The sequence below is a fragment of the Crotalus tigris genome, unplaced genomic scaffold, assembly GCF_016545835.1.
Source record: "Crotalus tigris isolate CLP2741 ecotype Arizona unplaced genomic scaffold, ASM1654583v1 scf7180000018025.208907, whole genome shotgun sequence".
NCBI lineage: Eukaryota > Metazoa > Chordata > Lepidosauria > Squamata > Viperidae > Crotalus > Crotalus tigris.
Window position 1 is genome coordinate 1,752 of NW_024096783.1, and position 26,487 is coordinate 28,238.

General features: G+C 37.4%; 1 protein-coding gene across 5 annotated transcripts in view; it reads left to right on the top strand.

Annotated features, from left to right (window-relative positions):
- The first annotated feature begins 6,565 nt into the window (after window positions 1-6,565).
- The window catches only part of LOC120309486 (cyclin-dependent kinase 14), a 191,798-nt gene continuing 171,876 nt past the window's right edge, over window positions 6,566-26,487 (top strand). For 2 of the 5 annotated variants that reach the window (XM_039346794.1, XM_039346793.1), the window contains exons 1-2: window positions 7,306-7,404; window positions 13,123-13,154. Coding sequence is in view for 3 of the 5 variants with exons in the window: in XM_039346790.1 (XP_039202724.1) it covers window positions 7,311-7,404; window positions 13,123-13,154 (126 nt within the window). In the remaining 2 variants the exon portion in view is untranslated. Of the gene's footprint in view, window positions 7,405-13,122; window positions 13,155-26,487 lie in introns of all 5 variants that reach the window. The other 3 variants (XM_039346790.1, XM_039346791.1, XM_039346788.1) reach the window with 3 other exon arrangements.

Below are 26,487 nucleotides of genomic sequence, written 5' to 3' on the forward strand. Positions count from 1 at the left end.
TGTCCTTGTTTCAGATATGGCCCCCAATTTACCTCTTTTGAGTTCCAGGCTTTTCTTCAGGCCAACTTGTTCCAGCATGCGACTTCTGCTCTCTTCTATCCATCTACCAATGGCCAAGCAAAGTGGATGGTGTGCACTACCAAAGATGCTCTCAAGAAACTGACTTATGGTAACTGGCATCACAGGTTAGCATATTTGCTTCTTGCACACGGCACCACACCTTGCACAGCCACAGGAAAGAGCCCAGCAGAACTCAAACTGGACAGGTTGCACCCAGACCGGGTGGCTTCACAGGTGTCATAACTGTGGGCACCTAGGAGACTTCAGGTGGGCGATCCAGTCTGGGCACGGAACTATGGGCCTGGACATCTCTGGGTCACAACAGTGGTATGCAAGGTCTCTAGGCTGCTGTCCCACAAAGTAGCCTTGGAGGATGGTCGTGTTCTTCGCAGACACAGATCAACTGCGCTGGAGACTTCACAGCCATGTTTCTGCTCCTGGCTCTGCTCTGGGGGGGGGGGGAAACCATAATATGCATTCTGGGTCACAGGTTCCCAAGCTAAACAGGGCTCCACAAGGTGCTGAGGCTGTTTGGGGGTCATCCCAAGTTTCCGCAAGTGCACCAAACAGGAATTCCCAGGGAGGGAGTTACACCGGGGGTATCCACATTATCCAAACACCTCAGATAGTGCTCCAGACAGGGAGACACACCGGGGGTATCCAAACAATTCAAACAGCCCCAGACAGGGAATTCTATCAAGGGCACTCTCATAATTCAGCAATTGCTCCGAAAAGGAAGTCTGTAGCAAAGGGGGTTGCCATGGAGGCGGCTCCTGACTCTGGTACCTCCAGCATGTGCACAGGGGCTACGGAGGACTGGGGCACTTCCGCCACTCAGGCCTCTCCAACTGCTGGCCTTGGGCTCGAGGGACAGTGTTCTCAAGAGGAGTCCATTGTGGACTTGAGGACTTCCACCCCTCCAAGGTACACTGACTTGGATTCAGAGTATCCAGCCAGTCAGTAGCTGGGTGGATCACCTGGGTATTTGGGGCAACAAAGTCCTGGCCTCCCTAGCCTGGTAGGCGAGCAGGTAGGTCAGGCACACTCACCGGCCATTAGAAGGTCACAGGGGGCCAAGTGCCCACCCAAACATCTAGGAGATTATGTGAGGTTTCTGTCAACACATAGGGAACCTTACTAATAGGTCGCTGGGTGGGGTTAACACTCAGTAAAGAGTATCATATACTATTATGATTTTGGGTGTGTTTTGTTTAATTTAATAATGTTTTTGTGAAGGTGTCATGCCTGTGCGCAGATCAGAGTGACTCCACTCTCCCTGCCTTTTGAACAATGTACCTGTGCGTAAAACTAGGTATATTTTATCTAGGGGGGAGGGGTGTTGTGTCCTGAGCCTGCTAGAGCAGGAAGCAGGCTCAGAATTGTTGCAAATGGTCCCGGGCAAACCAAAAGCTACCCGGGACCAGACAGGGTGGTGCCAGCCTTGTGCGCATTCGCAAGGCCCGAAAATGGTCAATTCCTATTGGTTCACACTGTCTGGGTCTCAGATCCTATAAAAGGCCTGCATGCCTTTTGCTGCTTGCTTGGTTGTAGGAGAAGAGTAATAAAGAGCTTGTTGTTTCACCATGTGTCTTCGTCAATTGCCAACAAACGGAAAACACAACAAAAGGGACTACTGATTCAACCAAAGGAGTACAATCAATCTTAATATTTTATTGAGTAAGCCACAATTGGCTGGGTTTACACAATACATTAAACCAAAAATAAACCAAATTTTAGCTCAGCATATTGGGATGAATCCAATCTTTGTGTTGCACCCAGCATTATTTAAATGTATAGCAGATCCATTTTAGGGAGCCAGTTTAGTGTCCATTTTAGAGAGCCAGTTTAATGTAGTGCTTAAAACATCAGGCTAAAACTGAAGATTATGAGTTCTAATACTCCCTTAGACACAAAACCAGTCATTATCTCTCAGCCCTAGGAAGAAAGCAATAACACACCACTTGTGAAATTTTAGCAAGAAAACTGCAAGATCTGGACCAGACAATCACTAGGTGTCAAGACTGATTTGAAGGCACCCCAAAATTTTTATTTAAGAAAGAGAATTTAAAGCAGTAGATTCATGTGTGTTGTTGTTGTTAATTGCGAAGTCGTGTCCGACCCATCGCGACCCCATGGACAACGTTCCTCCAGGTCTTCCTGTCCTCTACCATCTTCTGGAGTCCATTTAAATTCACACCTACTGCTTCAGTGACTCCATCCAGCCATCTCATTCTCTGTCGTCCCCTTCTTCTATTGCCATCAATCTTTCCCAGCATTAGGCTCTTCTCCAGTGAATCCTTCCTTCTCATTAGGTGGCCAAAGTACTTGAGTTTCAACTTCAGGATCTGGCCTGCTAAAGAGCAGTCGGGGTTGATCTCTTCTAGGACTGACCGGTTTGAACGCCTTGCAGTCCAAGGGACTCGCAGGAGTCTTCTCCAGCACCATAGTTCAAAGGCCTCAATTCTTTTGCGCTCAGCCTTTCTTATGGTCCAACTGTCACAGCCATACATTGCAACTGGGAAAACCATGGCCTGGACTATACGCACTTTTGGTGGCAGGGTGATGTCTCTGCTTTTTAGTATGCTGTCTAGATTTGCCATAGCTTTCCTCCCCAGGAGCAAGCGTCTTTTAATTTCTTGGCTGCAGTCCCCATCTGAGGTGATCTTTGAGCCCAGAAAAATAAAATCTGTCACTACCTCCATATCTTCCCCATCTATTTGCCAGGAATTGAGAGGGCCGGATGCCATGATTTTGGTTTTCTTAATGTTGAGTTTCAAGCCAACTTTTGCACTCTCCTTCTTCACCCGCATCAAGAGGCTCTTTAGTTCCTCTTCACTTTCTGCCCTTAGAGTGGTATCATCTGCATATCTTAGGTTATTGATATTTCTCCCGGCAATCTTAATTCCAACTTTTGATTCATCTAGCCCTGCCTTTCTCATGATGTGCTCTGCATATAAGTTAAATAGGCAGGGCGACAGTATACAACCTTGCCGGACTCCTTTTCCAATTTTGAACCCATCAGTGGTTCCGTGTCCAGTTCTCACTGTTGCTTCTTGACCCGCATATAAGTTTCTCAAGAGACAAATGAGATGGTCTGGTACTCCCATCTCTTTAAGAACTTGCCACAATTTGTTGTGATCCACACAATCAAAGGCTTTTGCATAGTCAATGAAGCAGAAGTAGATTTTTTCTGGAACTCCCTAGCTTTCTCCATGATCCAGCGTATGTTGGCAATTTGATCTCTAGTTCCTCTGCCTCTTCGAAATCCTGCCTGTACTTCTGGTAGTTCTCGATCCACATACTGCTGGAGTCTAGCTTGTAGGATTTTAAGCATAACTTTACTAGCATGTGAAATGAGTGCAATGGTGCGATAGTTTGAACATTCTTTGGCATTGTCTTTCTTTGAAATTGGAATGTAAACTGACCTTTTCCAATCCTGTGGCCACTGTTGAATTTTCCAAATTTGCTGGCAAATTGAGTGTAGCACTTTTACTGCATCATCTTTTAGGATTTTGAATAGCTCAGCTGGAATACTGTCACCTCCACTAGCTTTGTTGTTGCTCAGATTTTCTAAGGCCCATTTCACTTCACATTCTAGGATGTCTGGTTCGAGGTCAATGACCATCTCACTGTGGTTATCTGGGACGTTAAGCTCATTCTTGTATAGTTCTTCTGTGTAGTTTTGCTATCTCTTCTTAATCTCTTCTGCCTCTGTTAGGTCCCTGCCATTTTGGTCCTTTAACATGCCCATCTTTGCATGAAACGTTCCCTTCATATCTCCAATTTTCTTGAAGAGATCTCTGGTCCTCCATATTCTGTTGTTTTCTTCTATTTCTTTGCACTGTTCATTTAAGAAGGCATTCTTATCTCTTCTAGCTACTCTCTGGAATTCTGCATTCAAGTGGGTGTATCTTTCTCTTTCTCCTTTGCCTTTCGCTTCCCTTCTTTCCTCAGCTATTTGCAAAGCTTCCTCAGACAGCCATTTTGCTTTCTTGCATTTCTTTTTCTTTGGGATGGTTTTAGTTGCTACCTCTTGTACAATGTTGCGAACTTCCATCCATAGTTCTTCAGGCACTCTGTCTATCAGATCCAGTTCCTTAAATCTATTTGTCACCTCTACTGTATATTCATGAGGAATATGATTTAGTTCATACCTGAGTGGCCTAGTGCTTTTCCCTACTTTTTTCAATTTCAGCCTAAATTTTGCAATGAGAAGCTCATGATCTGAGCCACAGTCAGCTCCTGGTCTTGTTTTTACTGATTGTATAGAGCTTCTCCATCTTTGGCTGCAGAGCACATAGTCAATCTGATTTCTAGGTTGACCGTCTGGTGATGCCCATGTGTAGAGCAGTCTCTTGGGTTGTTGGAAAAGAGTGTTTGTTATGACCATCGTATTCTCTTGACAAAATTCTATCAGCCTGTGCCCTGCTTCATTTTGTACTCCAAGGCCAAACTTGCATGTTATTCCGGTTATCTTTTGGCTTCCTACCTTAGCATTCCAATCCCCCATGATGATAAGGACATCATTTTTTGGTATTAATTCTATAAGGTGCTGTAGGGCTTCATAGAACCGGTCAATTTCATCCTCTTCAGTACCAGTGGTTGGGGCATAGATTTGGACTACTGTGATATTGAATGGTTTGCCTTGGATTCGAAGTGAGATCATTCTGTCATTTTGGGGATTGTATCCCAGTATTGCTTTTCCTATTCTTTTATTGACTATGAAGGCTACTCCATTTCTTCTGAGGGATTCTTGCCCACAGTAGTATACCTGATGGTCATCTGAGTTAAATTCAGCCATTCCTGTCCATTTTAGTTCGCTGATTCCTAAGATGTTGATGATCAGTCTTGTCATCTCTTTTTTGACTACGTCTAGCTTGCCTTGATTCATGGATCTTACATTCCAGGTTCCTATGGAGAAAAAATCTTTACAGCATCGGACTTTCCTTTCACCATGAGATATATCCACAGCTGAGCGTCCTTTCGGCTTTGGCCCAGTCGCTTCATTCTTTCTGGCGCTACTAGTACTAGCCCTCTGCTCTTCCCCAGTAGCATATTGGACACCTTCCGACCTGAGGGGCTCATCTTCCAGCGTAATATCTTTTTGCCTTTTAGTACTGTCCATGGGGTTTTCATGGCAAAGATACTGGAGTGGTTTGCCATTTCCTTCTCCAGTGGATCACATTTTATCAGAACTCTCTGCTATAACCTGTCCATCTTGGGTGGCCCTGCATGGCATAGCTTATAGCTTCATTGAGTTACGCAAGCCCCTTCGCCACGACAAGGCAGTAATCCATAAAGGGGAGATTCATGTGTACCTCTCTATTTTCCAAGGCTCTGTTCCAGCTTGGCTAGATACAATCACAGCTGGTCAATACTCGGATGGTATTTTGCCAAGTGTCAAGGCAGTCATCAGATGCTCAGGTAATTGATTCTTTTGGGTCCAGAGACAATGAGCACTCTGATCAATAGATTTTAAGCTTTATTACTAACTCAAGCAAATAGAGTTATTAAAAGCATATATACCAAGCAAGTTAATACCCAAATTTCTTGTAAGATGTCAGGAGCTCCTTAAAAATAGCAGAGGTACCAGGAGTAGGCAACGTAGGCTCTTTTATGACTCGTGGACTTCAACTCCCAGAATTCCTGAGCCAGCAGGGGAGTTGAAGTCCAGAGTCATAAAAGAGCTGAGGTTGCCTATCCCTGCCTAACCTATCCAAGGTTAGATTCAGTTACAGAAGCTTCTCGCAAATAACAACCCTGCAGTTTTTATCAAAAGTTGATAGCCCTGATATGGTTAGGACCTGATCTTGATTGGTTGGCACATGACCCTGGGATGGAAATCCAGAGTGTGAGACTTTCACAACAGAAGCTTTGGGACTACCTGGTAATTTTGCCCAGCCCCTTCAGTAAGCAGGAATGAAAAGGAGAAATCAAAATATGTCACCAAACTCCTCCTAAAAAGAATGGTCTTCTGCTTTGCCATTGTAGATGGAAGAAACGTCAGGGCTGGGGAATGAAAGGATGTCAAGAAAAGAAGTCCAGGAAGCATCGCTGAGGCAGGCAAGAGTCGATTACTTCCCTACGCGAAGTGTCGTTGCTGGGAAACAACAGGTCCCTGTAATCCTCTGGGTTGAACTCAACTCCAGGGAGACCTTATTCTAAATATTCTAAATGCATAAACCGAGTCTTTAACTCATATTCGTCAGAAAGCAAATCCAAAGGAAGGCAGCGGGACTTAATTTATATTGGGAATCACTCTTTATTAAACCGGGAAAACTACTGCGGGTCAGATTCAGAAAAAAAGATCTAAAAGTGAGACTTTGGAAAGCTGATGTTCACCGTTCTCAACAAAAAAAACAAAAACAAAACCCGCCCAATTATATCCCTCTACGATGCTGTCGATCGGGACAATTGCCTCTCCTACAGCTGCTGAATTCAGGTTCCCCCTGCCCCACCTCCCACAGAACGTCGGAAAAGGAACAGGGCACCAAGAGGGGAAACAAGAAACGCGCCAGAGCGCGTGCGAGAGAAACTCTCCGGCGAGCCGGCGTCCGCCGCTGCGGCCAATGAGACGGCGGAGAGGGGAGAGGGAGGCGGGGCGTGGGTGGATGGGCGGCCTCCGCCTTTAGGGGAGAGCGCGGGACGGGCGGGGCCCCAGAGGAGCTTTGGGGCTGGGGAGCGTTGGGGCTCCCCTTTGGTTGGCGGCTGCACGCGCGACTCCTGCTGCTCCCAAGGCAGGCAGGCAGGCAGGCAAAGCACCTTTCCTTCCCGTCCCTTTCCCGGCTGCAGCCTTCTGTAGCGGGGCTTCCCCGTCCCTCCTTCGCCTCCTTCTGTCCGGTCGTCCCTCCTGGCAGCCCTCTGCTCTCCTCTTCTTCCTTTTTTTTCTCTTTCCTCCCTCCATTCCCGGGTCTTTTAATCCCCTTTCCCCGACATCCCCCACTTCTCTCCCCTAGAGAGGCTCCGCTCCCACCGCCTTGCCTTTCTTCCTCCGCCCCTCATTGTCTTCTGCAGCATATTGCCCAATTTTCAAAGCAGGGGGAAACTCGCTATGGGCGAGGACGAGGCAGTCCCGGTGGCTCCCCGGTTCCCTTCCAGCGCCAGCTAGAAAAAGCGGGGCTTTTCGGGCTCGGCCAGGGAGAGTGAGCTATACGGCAGCAACCTTTCTTCTTGCAGCGGCAGCGGCGACCGTCCCTCTGGTGATCCGCCAGGCATCGCGTTGTCTTGGGGCGCTCGGCCCGTCGAGCCCGATGTGCGAATTGCTTGACTCGCAGCAGCCGGCCGAGAAACTGAGCAGAATGAAAAAGTTACGGCGAACTTTGTCGGAGAGTTTCGGCAGACTAGGTAAGGGGGCCGAAAGAGGGAGGGCGAGCGAGCTGGCATTCCTAAGCCCCGAGCCCTGTTCCAACTATCGCCTCGCGGCTCAGTGGGTCAGTTTGGAAGCTGAATTGCTTTGAAATTTTGTTTGCTGCCAAGGAAGCTACAACCTATGATGGGGAGAGTGATGGGAGTTGTAGTCCAGCACCCTCTGGAGGCTGCCGGCTTGGCTAAAGTTACTTTCCTCATAGCACTCAGTGGCTCGCTGACCCTGTTTTCTGGCCGTCTTTTTCTGCATTGTAATAATATTTTGGAAAATTGATTTTTTATAAAAATGTACCCAGTTCAAACCGTTTTATGCAGAGATCGTCTTGCTCATTAAATTGAAACGATTAACAGCTGTTATGTCCCGAGAATTACAACATTAGCTAGAAATGTGTTCTTGTCATTTTGACTTACCCTTAAAAAAACTTAGCTGCTATTGAGTGTTGATTGTGTTTAGCAGAATATAAACTGTCTGTAGTTTGCTTTTACTTAAATTGCTGATGTAGTTAACATGGAACATCTCCAAATAGGGTAATTGAATGGCAGCATACTCTCTTCTTAAAAAAATATATGAAATTAGATGGATATTAATTTGTTATGAACAATTGAAAAAACTAAACAAGAATAGAAAGTATTTTGAATTAATTGAAAATTATTTTTTAAAATGGATTCAAATACCTTCAAACTATGCTTTTGAAAAAAAAAAGATGTTTTGTTTTCTATGGATGAATGTTAAGAAAATATATTTTTCTTAAGCAGGCATATAAAAAAAGTGTATGAACATAGACTAACTGCTGTTTTCTAATGCATGTTTTAGTGGCTTTGCTGTCACATGTTTCAGATGACCCAATTGTAATTTGTTTCATTCTTTTGTAATGCAAGATTGAAGGATTCCCTACAAAGGATATGGAAATAAAAAAAAGTTTAAGTTTATCAAAGGGAATGGAAATAAAAAATTAAATTATCAAAAATAAATGAAGGATATTATAATAACATTGTTATACCAGATCAATAATAGAGGTGATAGTTGTAAATTATATTTAGAAAAAAACTGTTCTATTGTTTTAACAGAATCAGAGTGATTCTTTTCTGGAATATTATTTATGAATGTGTGAGAGGAAAAAAGGTTCCAATTGCTTGCATACTTGAAATTGCTCAGTATCCCTTCGGGCCAGAACATACTTTCTAGAATTAGTTCTCCCAGTTGTGAGATGGAACAAGTTACAAATGTAAACCAATTGTGTTTCAGAAAAGATGATCTAAAAGGAGTAGTATGTGAACTGCATTTGAAAATTGGAATTTACATAAGATAAGATAACCTTTATTGTCATTTTTTTTACTGTGGACATACATCAAAAATGAAATTAGTTGCCGTTCTCAAAGTGAAACACATACATGACACACACCTAAACATACTATATACAACATATGTATAGACCCAGTTCCTGCACCATCATCAATAATAATGATTTCTGTAACAAAAGGGATCTCCTTGGCCTTTAGGCGATAGATACCTTATTCAATAATATTAGTAGGAAAATGAAAATGCTTCCAGACGGCTTAGTGGTAAGACAAAAATCGGAAATCCCACTAATATCCTAGTATAGAAATCTTCACTTGCCCATTAATTTGTGATTTAAGTTGTTTGGAATCTAAAGTGCTAAAGATTTGATACTTCACCAAAGGTATTTGCAAGTTCTTCACAGTATAAGAAAAAGCTTGCTGTGTTTGTACCTTTTATTTATATTATTTTATTTTTCTTTAGCCAAATTAGCCATTAGAAGTTGCTCAGAAATTCTCTTACCTCTGCTGGCCCAATGTTCCTGTCATCTTTTGGCACTTTTTGCTTTGTAAATATAGAAACACCTTTTGGATGACACTACATGATGGTGTGTCATCAATAAAAATGTATATAAGGTGTCATATTTACATAAGATGTTCTACAGCCATCTCCTAAATTATTCATAGATTTCTCTTTATTCATCTGAATAAGATATCAGAGAATACATAGGAATGTAGGATAAGCCTTCTACTTAAAGCAAATTCATTAGGATGCAAATTGATTTAATGTTGCTTATTATATATTTATATCCTGCTTTTCCTTAAGCAATTCAAGACAGCCAACATTTTTTCATTTTTTTTACAGGTTGGCAAATACAGTGTCAAATCTGTCTTTTAAGTACATGTTAAGCTATCTCCTGGTCAGAATAAGGGATGTGAATATTAGGTAGATTATAGAAAGGAATATTGAAATTTGGAAAAATTCTAATTGCTCCTATTGAGCTAAACTAGTCTCTGTATAGTTCTTTCTGATTAATATAAATTAAATTCAAAGTTATCTGCTAGTTCTATGAGGATTCCTTGAAATAAATAACTCTTATCTAAATGTTCAGTTGTGATGATATGAAGATCTAAGGAATCTGTGAATTTGAACTTTCAGGTCAGCTCTTCCTAAAATGGATCTGTATCTTTCAAAATTCCAGTAAACATGACCTTTGGTATCACTGTGGGCCAACATTTTGGGAGCAATTGAGAAAGCCTGTTTCAGATCAACTACTGAAAAGGAAATGAGTGAATGCCCTTATTGTATACTGTTACTACCAATTACATTACTCATAATTATTCCTAATTTAATTTTTGGGCTGCTTGAGGAAGTACAAAACAATTTTTGCTTGAATTAAAACGGAAGAATATCAGAACCTTCATTCTGTTATACAAAATTGCTTGTGATTCTGGATACCTTAAGTGCAAAGAATTCTTTTTCACCTGGGGACTTACTTCTCCTACAGAACTATTTGTCAGACGCAGTTGTAGAACTGAATCTTTAGTGTGGATGTTAGGTGGTTCCATTACAAAATAAAGGCATATCTGATGTCAGTAATAACAGCCCTGGGGAGGATTTCTAAATAGCATTTTATCTGGTCTAAATCTCTGATTGATACTAAGCACAATAATGGTGTTCTTGCTAAAGGGCTGAAAAATCAGCAAACCATTCAAATAAATAAAAAAGGGCCCATTAGTCCTGACCTGTTACTCCCGTTTATAGTGTTTAATTATTTTAATGCTTGAGCAAAATGTTTTGCTTCAAGCACTTTGTTGTAGACATTGCAGATTGTTGTAGGAATGCATTTCATTCATTAATTATAAGAACTTCAGCTTCCTTGGCCAAACCTTGTGGAGCTATATTTTCTTTCACACACTGGCTAGTTGGCCAGCTAGCCCTAAAAAACCTACTAATGGTGGCCTTCTCAAGCTGTTGCCACCCAGCAGCTGCTGTTTGTTGGCATTCTGCCTTAAACCCTGGGTGGTCTTTTTTTGACTCATACTTAATAGTCATTGATAGACTTCCTCCCTGAATCTGTTAATTTGTTATTGAAGCTAGTGGGTACTACAATATCATATTGCAATTATTTCTATAAATGAATTATGCATAATGTGAAGTACTTTCTTCTGTCCGGTCACTTTCATTGAATGTGTAATACATTATTAGGTGAGAAAAATCTATTGTGGATAATTCTATTTAAAAAAAAAAATCGTAAAGTAACTTGTTCTTTTTAAATCTAACAAGCCCTCTGTGCATCAGGCATTAAAGTCCCAAGCAAATTACGAATTTTGTGAACTTCTTGTTTTTCTGTTGTCAGCCCGTTGCTACACAATTTCATTCAATGTCACTTGAATTTCAGCTTTATGAAAAACTTAGATGTTTTTCTTAAAGTAACATCATTATATAATTCATCTTTAAATATCTGACATATGTGGTTGCTCTGTGTCTTTTATGTTATAAGTGAGATCTATCTCCTTGATTTTTGTGAGTCAGAAAAGGTTTTCACATTTATTATTAACATACTTTTCTATACTACTACTATTGCTAGTATCTGTTTCTGATTGGAGTGACAGACATTCATATATTCTGACTCTGATAATGTCAGCCTTACCAGGTAGACTAGACAGGAAACATGGCCAGATAAGATAATTCTGCTTTATTGTAAAGTTACCGTACATTAAGAGCATCTTACAAGTCTCAAAGTATATTTCTTCTTATATCACTTATACAGCCCAATAATTTAGGGAGGGTCCCTCCCCGAGCCTCTAGCTCTGCCAACTCTGCAGCTGTGGGCTGTGTTCCCTCTTATCTGACTGTTCCCTAGGCATGCATCTCTTTGCTTGGCATCCCAAGGTCATTTCAACATAGCATTTCAGATATGGAAATTAATGTTGGTGAATTACAGTAGTATGGAATTTTATAATTTAAAATTATAGTTTTGCAAACTTTAATGATATTAATTGAGTGACAGCATGCTAGTGAGATCTTAATTTTTTATCCAAGCTTTTCTTTTATTTAGAGCTAAAGCAGCATATTTAATGATTTAATTCAAAATCATTTAGTAATCTCTGCCTTGAATTAGGTTTTAGTAATTTTAAAACTTTAGAATTAAGGTTAGTCAATATTTTAGAGCCTTGAATCTCATAGCATTGGATGCCTGCTGGTGATGCGAAGCAGCAAGGGGTTATAAGGATAGGGGGAAAAGTGATATCAGTCAATATTTTGGACTAGGAAATTTCTGAAAATGATTTATAAAGAGGAGTATATTCTTGGCACAAAGCTAAATTCCAAGCACAAAACCACAAAAATTTTCTATAGGTGTTTACATTCCCCTATGGTAGTAGGACAAAATTACAGGCAGCCCTTGAGTTACAACAATTTTGTTGAGCTCTTCATTAAAAGTACTGTTTTTCCTTTGAAGATTCCTCTTCATTCTTCAGATGAAACTGATTCTGAGCATATGTGAGGAATAATAGGTAGGAAACTTGTTTATGTGGCTCATGGTGCTTTTACAGACATACCCATATATAATTTTTTGTTTGAAAGAAATGAATAAATGGAAAATGGAAAAGTTGATTTTTTACAGAACAACCACCATTCCCTAGCATTTTTTTTTTCAAAAATAGTAATTCTCAGCTCCATATGAATCAGAAAGGTGGTGTCTCCAGCTCAATGCTTTGTTTGAATGGGTGACCCTTTACTCAGGTAAAGGCAAGGATAAACTGTAGTGCTAAAAAGCTATGATGTTAAAGAGAAGAGTGAGTTTTCCTTCTTATTAATGCCTTTTGTGGCAGCCATCTGGTAGGAGAACTCAGAATGTACTTTCAAAAGTGCACTTGCTCTCACTGATGATCTTTTTGTTAATAAACAAGGCTCTGGTTTTATTTTCTGTCCTTTGAAACTTGATTATTGCGGTGTGTTGAGCTGTACAGGATATGTATAAAAGCAAAAAATGGTGTGGTGTTTGAAGATACTATCATACAGGAAAGCACAAATCTGTCAGATTTCAAGTCCACATGTAACTCTCCTTGCTTGAGAAAAGCTACAGAGAACAATTTGTTGTTTGTACTGTATGTTGTTTTCCAGCACTGCCTCAGTTTTGATTAGATGAAGCATATCTGTGGCCTGTTATTATTTGCTTAGTACTTCTCCATTTATTCAGCAGTTCAAGCAGAATATGTAGCACTTCTTCCTTTTTTTCCCTCTCTCATAACATTTGTTCTTAAAAATAGCGTAAATTATAACTTATATACAGTGAAGTGAAGTGATTTTATTCAAGTTAAGTTTAATAACTACAAAGAAATATTTGGTTTATTTTAGCATTTTGTACAAATAATATAAGCTAATTAGACAACAAATTATCTCTTTTTTTCTAGCCTTGAACAAAGATGATAATGGCTTTGATGAGGTAAGTTACATTTTCTATTTCAAATTTTATTTAAACATATATTGGGCAAAATATTACAAATTAGAAAGATGAATTAAAAAGAATAATAGCGACTAAAAGAATTATTTATACAACACAAACACATAAACCATGAAAAAAGTACAAAAAACAAATTAATGTAATTTGATATATTTATTTATTTGACTTATATACCGCTTTAAGTGCAAGCACTCTCTAAGCGGTGTACACCAGTAAGCAATGTATATATATATATTTACATTGCCCCCAACAATCTGGGTCCTCATTACATTTCTAATTGTAAGAATACTCAATTTTAAACATCCATATTGAACCCTTCTAGTTCAAAAAAGTGTATGTGTAGATGGAGTAATATATTTTTATGCTGATTTAATCTATAAAAGATACCAAATAAAAAAATATAAAATATTTGTTGCTGTGTTAGTTTTTTTAGCCATTTCTTTTTCATACTTTTAATTATCACTAATGTGAAGAAAGATGTACTTTAATTTTTCCAGTTTTTGCTGCAGCAAATTTATAGGAAGGAAACTGAATAATTTTTATATTGCACTATTTTATATTTTCTGAAGAATATAGCTGCATTAGAATTATTTATTAAACACTTTTAGTAGTTTTACCAATGTCTTCAAAAACTCCTAGCCAAAATGAGTAACAAAGGGGTTAATGACACTTTTTGGTAGGAATATGAAATAAAAGGCTTCTCTCAATAGAGGCTGTAATGCACTTTTAAGGAAATGTAGCATGATTTGCTATTTTTATAGTTGATGATTTCTAAAATAAATTTAAATAATATTTTGTATTGACTCATCAAATTTCAAATCCCAAGTCATTTCCTGTTCATTCAAACATTTTGAAAAAAGTCTGTTCTATTTAATATAAGAATTTCTAAAGTATTGATGAAATTATTCCAGTTTAAAGTGTTTTAGAAATCCACTATACTTCATACATTGTTTATATCCTTGTTTTATAAGATCTTATGAGTTGAAAAAGAAATTATTGAATATAGTTGATTAAAACCACATTAGAACTTGTGACCAATTTTTCTGTGGAAGATACTCAACAGAAATCCTCTTTTAAAAAGAGATTTATGAAGAATTAGGACCATCAGTTAGGTTTCAGCATAGAAGGTTTGTTCAAGCCTATACACAAGAATCTGATCAACTAAAGCAGTGGTTCTCAACCTGTGGGTCGGGACCCCATTTGGGGTCGAAGGACCATTTCACAGGGGTCGGCAAACAATGCAGTCCGCCATTTTTTCCCTCTTTTCCTTAGCTGTGCTACTCCCGTTTATTCTATTGGCTTTTGAAAGTCAATAGAATAGACTCTCTTGAATAGAGTCTAATTCTATTGGCTTTCAAAAGCCAATAGGAATTGTCCAGGCTGTCTCTGTCCTGCTGAGCCCGCCAAAAGTCCTATTCTGCAAACGGTGCTGCACCAGTTGAATAGTCCTCGACTTATGACCGGTTGAGTAGTCCTCGACTTACGACTGGTTGGGGTCGCGGCATTAAAAAGGTTGAGAACTACTGAACTAAAGTTTAACACTAAACTGGCGCCAGATAAAGGTCAACTGAATTCAGGGAGGATTGAAGCTGAGCGCTTGTGGGTACACAGTGTCTCTAAATTGGTAGTGCACTTAACTCCCTAACTCTGCTGTTTTTCAACAGGAATTATATTTTTCCATGTATTTAAATTTAGATGGCCTATGAATAAAATAAGTTTTGGAGAGGTTCTTCAAAATGTTAAAGTAACTTTAACATATGAATTTGTGATAGAGAATATTAATTTATTTTAGAAAATTGAAGAATTGTCCTAAAACATTGCACTCCTTGGGTTAATTAATGTGAGTTGTTTCAACATAAAAGTAGGCAACTACTTAATTTACAATTCCATTATGGAATGTTCTGAAGGATTCTAGAATGCACCATTCCTTATTGGCTCCTTTCTGACTCAGCTATTCCAGAAATAATTTATAAATTTTCTGGAAGTTAGTTTTCTGAACCAGAAATGATTCTTGTTCTAGATGAAAGAAGAACTGAATTGGCTTTTGTTTTTACATGTTGTTACTGATTTTTTTTCCAGTTTTATATGTTCTTATTGAAAATTATATCATCATAAACAAATCTCCATGATAGTTTTATTTATTTAATTTGTCTGATTCTGAATTTTTTAAAATAATGCCATACCTATAGAGGAAAAAAAAATCCTTGTTATGTGTTGAAGCAAGTAATAGATGAAGGGATTAGAAGAATTTGAAACAAATAAAAATTTATAAAGAATCTGTATTTTAATTATAGTTATTGTGTGAAGCAATGGTGAAGGAGATAAAATATATTATGTTTTTCAACTAATAAATGGTGTGATAGTATCTCGTGAGAATCTATTGTATAATGCCATAAAATTACCAACAATAAAGGTTAATGCCTAATTCTGAGTCATTTACCTCTTTGCTTTAATTTGTCACTGGCTTTCAAATGAACGCCTATCCCTGTTGTTTAGATAGGCTGTTGCCTTAGACAGCAACTTCGATTCCATCTGCTTTAAGACTATGTTTTGATCTTCTGTTCTCTGAAAACTGAGAAGCAAGTGGATACAGTTAATGTGAATTGGAACTTAAAGGAAATGGAATATGGCACTCTGAAAATCAGGTTGTCTGGAATGATGAATTCAGTGAATCTCTCTTTATACTGAATTTGTGAAAGTACAGAAATTACGTCAAAGTGTAAGCCCTATAATTGTTTCATTATACATAAGTCATAAATTCTGCAACCAGACCTATACCAGGCTGTTCTTTTAATTGTATTATAAATCTGGCATGCTTCTAATGCTTTGTTTCTTCTCTCTGAAAGTGACTAGAATGTTTATAAAATTTACAGGATGTTAAGAGTTCCTTAGAATTTTTTGATATAGGAAGAAAATATTAAACTGTACTTAAAATACTTGTCCCAAATTAAATCTCAAGTGAGACAAAACTTTTTTTTGCTCTTTAAATGGATTAATGGATGCTTCCTTATCTTTGTGGCCTGCAAAGCATATATTATTATCAATTGTATAAACATAGGCTTTTTTTTTTTGCAGTGTAAGATCTGGTGACATTCTAATTTATCTACTAAATATATAGCTCATTATAACTAGAAAAAGAAAATATTTAGGTGATATTTAGATGAATTTGCCTATGTTCTGTGCATCTGCAAATATATATGTACTCTAATCATAAGGCAAAATACATATACAAGTAGTCTTCAATTATGACTTCAATGGAGCACAAAATTTTTATTGTTAAGTGTTTAAGTGAGGTGTGCCCCATTTTATGATATTTTTGCCATAGTTGTGAAGTGAATCACTGCAGTGATTAAGTGAATCATGTGGCTAATAAGTGAATTTGGTTTTGCCCATTGGCTTTGCTTGTTGGAAGCCAGATGGGAAGGTTACATATGATGATTGCATGACCGTGGACAGGACAGCTATCATAAATACATGTCAGATGTGTAGTGCCTGAATTTTGATTACATGACTATGGGATGCAGCAACTGTTGTAAGTGTGAAAACCAATCATAAGTTACCTTTTTCAGTGTCAGGTAACTTTGAACAGTCACTAAATGAATGGCTATACATGTAGGTCAAGAACTACATGTATAGCCATTTTACTAGTCCTTTTTTTTGGCTGGGCAATATTGTATACCCCCCAGAAAAATGTAAACAAAAATAACCAGTATGAGAGGAAAACATACACTGATTCATACATAGTTTTTCTCATCTAAACTTCTCAGCTTCCTCTTTTTGAGGATTTTATGAGCTCTATTCCAACATAATTTTATTGGTCTTCCTCCTTACTCTTCACTCTTCCTTCATATATATTTCTTTTGCAATTCCATCTTCCTCCTGTTTCTCTGTTTTTTATGTTATTTACTTTGGGGTAAAATTCATACACACACACACACACACACACACACACACATAAATACACACATACACCCATACATACATACATATATACATACATACACACACATATATACACACATACACATACACACACACACACACACATATATATATACAGATATGTACATATACATATATATACAAATTAAAAAAAAGGAGTTTTGTGCTTAGTAACTACAATATATATCTTTAATTTATTAATGTTATTTAATCAGTGTTATCCCACCCTTTTAAAAAATAAAATGGATTTAGGGCATTTGCTGCATTTAATATGTGCTCTCATATGCCCCATGAAAGTAGTGAATACCTGGTCAGTATGCAGATGACTTCTAACTTTCTGTCAATTTTATGTATCTGCTAAAACTTTCAAATGTAGTTCTGAACCCTGACAGATTATTTTGCTGACATGCAAAAGGTGGATTGGATAAAGCGTAGAATTAAATTATTTTTCCATGTTCTCAAAATCCTTCTTGTTAACTTAATGAGATTTTTAGTTACTGTCACTGAACATTGCAAAATAAGGGAGGGCATAATATATTTCTGGGGATTTTAATTCTTCTATTTTTGTCCCATAGTTGGCAAAGCAAGAGGGACATTTTTTTTTTCAGGCAAAGGCACAGAGATTCATGATTTGTCCTGGAATGTTAGGAATCATTCGATAGGTGAATACAAATTATTCTTCCTTCTGGAGCTTTATTTATAGCTCAAGTTTATTTTGGTTTGTTTTTAAAGTTGATGCTAGGGGAACTTATTGCCAAAGGCTGGCTGGGTACTGCAACAGAGAAAATAGTTGATTTCTGATCCTTTCAGTAAAAAATATGATAGGCATCAATCAACTTCTTTTGCCATTTCTATGTTTTATATAACAAGCTATTGATTTTTACACATTGAGCAGTGCTTCATTGGTAAAAAAAAAAGGAAAAGAAAAAAAGAGCTCAATCTTCGGTCTTTCTGTACCGGGATGATGGCTTGAGATTGAACCAGGAAACTGAAAAAAGGCTGGGTAAGAGTCGGATTGCCAACATATAAAGGGATCCATAAAGAACAAATGAGAGGCGTTTTCAAAGTGGAAAAAGTAGTAGAAAATTCAAAATGAGTGGAAATACTGTAGTATAAAATCCCAGAGGAAATTTAAGCACTGAATATAAAGAACTATTTGAACTTAACCTTATGCTCTCCATTTGGACATCATTCTGCTCAGCATGGCAATGCGAACAGATTGTGATAGTATACTAGGTATTGTATTCTTAGTCTAAATTATATGAAAATGATTTTTTTCCAATTGATAGACTTTGTTTGTCTATGATAAAAGAGAAATGGTTTATTAGGATAGTTCTGCTGTTTGAAGAAAGCAATCATTGTAGGAGTTACATTTCTTCATATTTTTAAAGAGACATGTAAGTGAATATTTGTGAATATAGTCCACTATCTATAAACATCTCTTCAGAGCTGAGTTAGTTTTTCAGCTAGGATCCCCCTAGTTCCAATAATACTGGAGACCAGTATTAATCTTTGCCATCTAAATATTTAGGATATCAGTTCCCATTGAACAGATTGGTTGGGCAAATGGAAATTAAAGTCCAAAACATCTGGAAAATATCAATTTGTTTATCAGTTCTCTAGCTCTGGTGTAGATTTTCACTGATGGCGGCAGAAAAAGGGGAAGCGGAAAGTCTTGGTTGTATAAATATGACCTTTGTGCCACTGGTGGAAATGAGGTTAAGTTCCAGTACAAAGCGTTTTCAGGATGTATAGTTTCAAATAGCATTTTAATTTTCTTCTAGGCCACAAAATCTTGGCCTAAGATTTCATTGCTCTACAAAGAGAAGGCAAATAAGTTTGGTTCTCCAGTTCCAGTTCCAATTCCATAATTTGGAATCCATTTAAAAGCACTTCATTGTCCCATTTTCTGTTACAAATGTGCTGTAATTAATGGACACCATTCATTTTTCTGTAACAACTTAAGAGTGGATAGTAAACCATTTTTTCAACTATAATTGCATTTTAATATGATTTTTGAATTATTTAAATAGTATAATATATATTATATGCTATTCCCATTTTCCAAAAAGGTAACAGCAGATAGCTTAATGGTTATGTGTGTTAAGATGAAAGGATATTTTTGATATGCAATGTGATATTTCAGTACACAGCTGATTTTCACAATAGCTGATTTCCTTCAATGTTGTTTTTTATTATACATTTATATTGTAATACGATGCATAATGTGAGCTGTTCCCAATGTTTTGGTCAGAGGAGAAACAGAGAAGAAAGTAATTCTTGAAGCTTTGATTTGAATGACAGCAATTGAATATAACCTACACCTATTCACTATTTTGCCTCTGCTGTTGTTTATACCTTGGAGCCACAAAAAAGGACTGGAAAAGTACCTTTAGTCTAACTATTAGTACAGGGCTTTTCAATCAGTGGTACGGGTACCACCTGTGGTACACTGGCACCTGGCAGGTGGTACGTGAGCATCCTAGAAAAGTGGTAGCGGGGAAGGGGAATGAGCTGAACCGATGGCAGCACCGCACAAGCCTGAGTGAGAGATGACTGGAGCTGCAGGGCTGTCAGGGCTGAGCGGAAGTGCCAGGATCAGCGCCAGGCTCCAGCTGGAGCTCAGCGCTGATCCTGGCGCTTCCGCTGAGCCCAGAAGAAGCGCCGATCAGCTGGAATGTTGCAGCATCTCCAGGGTCTTGTGATTTACATCCAGATGCTTGGCAACTGATTCATATTTATGACGGTCACAGTGTCCCAGGGTCATGTGAAGTGACCAAAACCTGCTGCAACCTCCCAGCAGACGGGGGGAATAAAAACCAAACACCCCCCACTCCACCCCCACTGCCAATCCTCAACAGAAATGCTCAGAACAATAAAAACCTCAGACAGGAGGAAGAATGCTACTGGGCGGGCCAGCAAGTGTCTTCCTCGGCTGTGGCTTGGGGGGGGGGCACTTTTTTCAATGCTATTGTAACTTCGAACAGTCACCTGTACTTCATCACTTTTTTACTTTTTTCTTTTTTTTGGTCATCAAGTTTTTGACACCTTGCTAGGTGACTGGTGGTACTTGGATGTTACCATATGCTAAAAGTGGTACAATGGGTGAAAAGGCTGAAAAGCCCTGTATTAGTAGACGCCCTGCTGCTAGGCTAATCCCTCTTTTCACCCCTCCTCCTGGCTCTGCCAAGCCTTCTCCTACATCAATAGTTAATGATAGGGGAGCCATCTCTTGAGTTCACTCATGTCCTGGGTCCCCAGGCCTGAGGGATCTTCAGAAGTTAAGGAGTGATGAAGTCAACATTATATCCAAGGGGAGCAGATTCCACAATATGTGCATCAGAGCAGAAAAGGTCCATTGCCCAGGGCCTGCAAATATAGTTCTCTAGATAATGGCAGCCATAAAATAGCCATTTTGTGAGATCTGGTGGAGCATCATGATGAAATTTGGGAGAGGCAGTCCCTCAAATAACGATGTTCAATGTCATGTAGAGCTTTAAAGGTTAACATCAGCACCTGAATTGCACCCAGAAACAAACTGGAAATCAGTGCAGCTCATGCAGCAGATATGTAACATGTACTCTCCCAGAAACACACATGCTTGCACTGCTGTATTTTTGCACCAGCTAAAGTTTTCAGATAATCTTCAAAGGCAGCCTTATGTAGACCATATTGCAATAGCCCATCCAGGAGGTAATCATGGCATGAATGACTGAGGAGGGCCCCTTGATTCAGGGACCTTCAGCTTAGGTGAAGTAGAAAAACAGACTGACAAGATGACTATGGCAAGCCATTTATTTATTGTTAATAAAAATCGTATGTAATCATCAGGAGTTAAGTTTGAGGGGCATTTTATTGATATTACTTGTCTCTTGATAACAACAAGAACAAAATACAATTTAATAAGAAAATTGAAAAAAGTTTGATTTATAAAGAGGTGACTCTCCTTGGTTTTCAGTATAACCCTTAAGATAATTAACTTCTATAGCCCATCTTAGAATTTTCCATAGACTTTCTGTTCTTTATTGTAAAAATCAGATGCTAAACTAGATGTTTCTGGTTCTGTTTAAGAACCTTTAACCTAGTTCTGGAATAACAGAAGGATGCAACAAGCTCTTTCTGAAATACCAGTTTTGCTAAATTGGATAGTCTTTTTTTCTGAGAAAAAAAATGTATCAGAATAATAACTAGTTTAAGCAAGCCATAACAATTTTTATTCCTTAAAGTTAAGAACTGCACAAAAATGCAATCTAAGACATAAAAACCAAGATACTGTGGGAAAATGCAAGACAGATGTTGAATGCTTCTTAAGGTAGGAATAAGAAGATAGTGAAAAGTCATAAGGAATGAGTCCTTGTGTGGATACATGCTTTTATGAACTGTGTTAAGTGGACAACATACTCAAATTGGGACAAAGTTTTTCCTGTTTGGTCATCTGGACTTTCTACTTATTTTTATCTAATATTATTCCATTGATTTATTGACCTCAAATAGCTTTTGCTTATGGAATCTCTTAACTTTTATTTTCTTGATTATATTATACAAAATAAATTAATGCAACTACAAAATAAAAAGATACATTAAAAGGGTGGGAGCAGAAAAAGAAAAAGAAAGGGGAAAAAAAGAAACTTCCTTTATGTCCAGCAAGTATAATCAGCCTTAAAAAAAAATACCTTATTTCTTAAAAAACAAACAAACCAAACATTTCTTCATTCTATATCTAACTAAATTTCTGTAAACCCATCTCTAAAGCCTCATCTCCTCTATTAAATGGCAAAAGTTCAATAAGGGCTATCAGAAATACCAATATAAAAATCTTATCATTATATCTATTACAATCTGAATCCAGCCTTTTCTTTTAAGCAAATCCCTTCTCACCATTTTCTCTCTGGAAATAATCAAAATTTAATCCCACTCAAAAAATAATTAAACATTATCAGAAATAACAATTGTCACCAATCTTAACCAAGAAGCCATTAAAAAACAGCCCATTATTTTAACTTTGATCAAGTAAGATTAATTTTGTATTCTTTTTTTTTCAAACAGTCTTTAAAATCCTCAAATTTCCAGCATTTGCCTTCTCATACTCTTCTCTCAAAGTTCTTTTCTTCAGCTTTGTACTTCCACTGTAGCAACATTAGCAAATCCCTCTTGTAAATTCAGTGTAAGGGAATAATCCAAATCATTCATCAGGTTTACTATTTGTATTTATTTTTCAATTTTTGAAACAACTTTTGTTTGTAAATCCATTGTTTTCTTCTTGTAAATTGTAATTTTTAATTACACATGCAAATCAATGTCACTTTATTCAATGAGGCATGATCGTCTGCAGTTATACCAGCCAATGCTAATAAAGAATTAAATAGTTCAAAAATCTGTAGCTATGGTTCAGACAAGGGGTCTTCAAACTTGGATCTTTTATGACTTGTGGACTTCAACTCCCAGAATTCCTCAGCCAAGCACGCTGGCTGAGGAATTCTGGGAGTTGGTTCACAAGTAATAAAAGGGACAAGTTTGAAGACCCCTGGTTCAGACCTTTCTTTTAGAGTAGCCATCTTGTTCCCTCTAATGTCTAATCTTCAAACTCTTTTTATCTGTACAAATTGTAATAGAGATTTTCTCCTATGGAAGAGGATTCTTCCAGTCAGTAATCAAATATTAAAATAAAAGTCCATGTGAGCCCCTACTTTCCAAAGCCAACAATAATAATCCTTTTACTGCATATTCCAAAAATTAGAAATATAAATAAAATTTATGGTTAAACCTTTATTTTATTTTATTTTTAGAATTGAAGGACATCCACCCAGTGATTTCCATAAAATGTGCCACTCTAAGAGTTCTTGATTTTTAAGGAAAGCCATAGAATTTTAAAAAAGAAAGTTCGAAGAAATTAAAATATGAGCTAGTTGAATTTAAGGTCCATATAAATGACATTAACAACTACAAGCTGACCATAAAAACGTAGTTGTAAAGCAGTTATTTGAAGCACATATGGGGATCTAATGATCTCTCTTTAGCTGACCATAAAAACGTAGTTGTAAAGCAGTTATTTGAAGCACATATGGGGATCTAATGATCTCTCTTTAACCTTGGAGAGATTTCAGTTGTCCAATTCTTGCAGTCAATGCCTTTCCGACCACAATGTACTCCTCTTCTTTAGAGGAACTTTGCCATTAGGATTACTGGAATCAGGAATAAACAGTTTTTTATTACTGTAGTTACACAAGCTTGGTTCTGTTAGATTAGATCCCTTAAAAAAAAACAGTGAATCTCATTTCTCTCATCTAAGTAATGTATATCGTTGCACCTTTGGGAGTTTTGTGGCTAGAGTAGCAAAGATGTAAAATTATGGAGAAGAACTTATGGAGAAATACTGGCATTACCACAAGAATGCTGGAAAAGGTTTTAGTACTCTAACTATTCTTCCAAAATATACAAAATTTGGACAGAGCATAGTGAGGAATGTTTAGAAAACTGCTGTTAGCTTGAAGTATTAAGCTTATTAAGCTTTCTGTATCTGCCTCCCCCACAAAAATCATTTGAAAGACTGACTGACAGTGTTCTGAAGTCTCTTCTATTAGAATAGGTCAGTGGTGGCGAACCTATGACACAGGTGCCAGAGGCGGCACTCAGAGTGCTCTCTGTGGGCACACATGCTATCACCCCAGTCCTAGGCCTTCAGCTGGGTATTATAAAAACCTTTTCGCTTTAGGCCTCCACCGCCATGTACAAAAAAAAAAAAGTTTCAATCAATCAGTCAATTTCAACTTCTTGCGGGAAAAAAAAGATCTTGCAAAGTTGGAATTGATTGATTGAACTTTTTAGTCCCACCCAGTTTGCCATTACCACTGCAGCCATGCCCACCCAATGGGCCACACCTACCCAATTGGCCACACCCAGTCAATGGGCCATGCCCACCCAGCACTCAATGATGTATAAGTGGGTTTTGGGTTGCAGTTTGGGCACTCAGTCTCTAAAAGGTTCACCGTCACTGGAATAGGTCTATTAGGACAATATATCCAACGTTTTTTCAGGACCATCTCCATAGAGGCAGCTAGAGCTACCACTTCCCTTAATATAACATTATTTGGAACAACTCTCCTTTGGTAAATATCATTAATGTGGTTGTGGAAACCCTTTGGTAGATTGTTGAGCTGGTACAATGGGAAATACACATGGGCATGTGCACATGCGCACACACGTACACACACACACACCTTTTCTTATAATATTGCATAAATAGGAAAGCTAAGGTATGTCTCACACAGAACTATTTTCCAGTGCTCTTGTTTCTGTCAAGTTTCTTATAGGTCTGTATTGAGTGAGGGAGAAAAACCAATAAAAATGTTATTCATCAATCAGCATTCCATCATCCATCTTTCTTTTTCCATAAAACCATGGTTTAGTAAGCTTCTGTTTATGTTCTGCCTTGGTTGGTTATGTACCATTCCAGGAAATTGGTGGTAAATGGGAGAAAGCTCCAGAAAGTTGAATGTTGTTTTCCAGGGACTATTCTTTGAAAATCTGTTTTGGTTCTAACAGTTATTTTGCTTAATGTTAAAAATCTGTATATAGTTTATCATAAATAGAAAAATAATTGTTCCTGCCAAAGGCTAATAAAATTATGTTTTTGGAGATTGGAGATACCAAAAATAGTTCATGAATGCTTAGACAAAGTGCTTGTTCATAAGAACTTTTACTTCATTAAATGTTTAATTGCATCTTCAGATATAAGATCAGTCAGAAGTAAAACCCAATTTCCATTTATTTCTTTTTAATAAAAAAAGTTTTTAGAAATTTAATTATGTTGAATTTCTGTTTCTAACTCCAGAATAAATTTAATAAAGACAAATTGGAAAGAAAAAAAAATCTCTTTGCATGATGTCAAACTTTCATGGATTTGTCAGATTTTACATAGTTCATTCTATATTGAAACTATTGCTTTTAGCAGCTCTTTATCAAACTTTGTTATTAAGATCTATCATGAGTAAGGCAATTTACAGGTAGTCACTTTTTAGAAGCATTTGCTAACTGTTTAAATGCTAGCAGGCAAATTGCAATGCTACTTGTACTTTGTGTTCTGACCCCAGTTTTCAATTATTATAGTCTCCCATTACTATTTCTTAGCTAAACTCTCTTTGTTGAATTTGGATTTTGGAAGTGTCATTCTTTCCCAATGTAGTTGCACATTTAAAGACATTTTATTCAATTAAAATGTACAGAGTCATGGCTTGTCAGAAAATTTAATGTAATTTTAATTTTCTTAAAATAGGGTACTTTTATAGTCTTTGATGAATTTCATGGTTATTTAATGTAAATGAAGAGAGCATTCTACATTTGAAATGTAACCTTTACTAGTTAATATTTTTACCATTTCTGATTAATTTATAAGCCAATGTTGTATATATTATAGCTCATGTTTTGGCTGAACCTTTTGTTTAGAGCATGTGTGAACAGATACACATTTGCTTGTACTACTATTAAAGATATTTGTTGTAAAATACAATGTGAAAGATATCACAGATGGCAGATATACATGTTGGACAGAAATGTGTACATTTATCATACTTTATGGTCAAAACTGTTTGTATTTATTTCAAACTTAGGATAATAATACTGTGTAAAATTAAATTTAGAATGGAATTATAGTGGGACAATACTATACAATACAGTTCTGAATTTGCTCTTTGGCCCAACCATTGGGTTTCATTTGGGAACTTAATATTAAGTTATTTAAATCAGACTTCATAACTTAGGTAGGGATAGTTTTTGAAACACAGTCCCAACTGGATAGAGTTAGATCTTGAGTGAAAACTCTTAAAACAAATATGAGATCTTGGGGTGTCCAAATTTAGCTGAATATACTGTATATGAAATATTTAGTATCTCTTTTCCTAAAAGTACCTATTTGGGGTAGGTTATTTTCTCTTTATTGTGTTTTCCTTGAGGAATATAAACATTTTTGATCTTGTCTTACAATGAGATTTTCTGTAACTTATGAAGTCAAGCTGATAGAATTATCCACGTATGCTGCTTTCAGATTCACTCTTAATTTGATTTTGGAGTTTAATGTAATAAAATGGCATATTAATAATTTTCTAAAAAGACTTGCAGTATTTCTGCAGCAGCCAAGTGATAATGGATGAATACAGTGATAAATTCTCAGCCTTTAATAATATCCTTTCTATATATTACACTTGATTTTTAAGTAATTTTGGATGTTAATGTCACATAATACTATTTTTTCAGAAGATATGGTGGGTAAAGATAAAACACATTATTTTTAATCACAGTAGTTTCAGCAAGAAATATCTGAACAATTATTTGCTTTTAAAACAGATGCTCAGTGATGGTTAGTTTTAGATTGACTCAT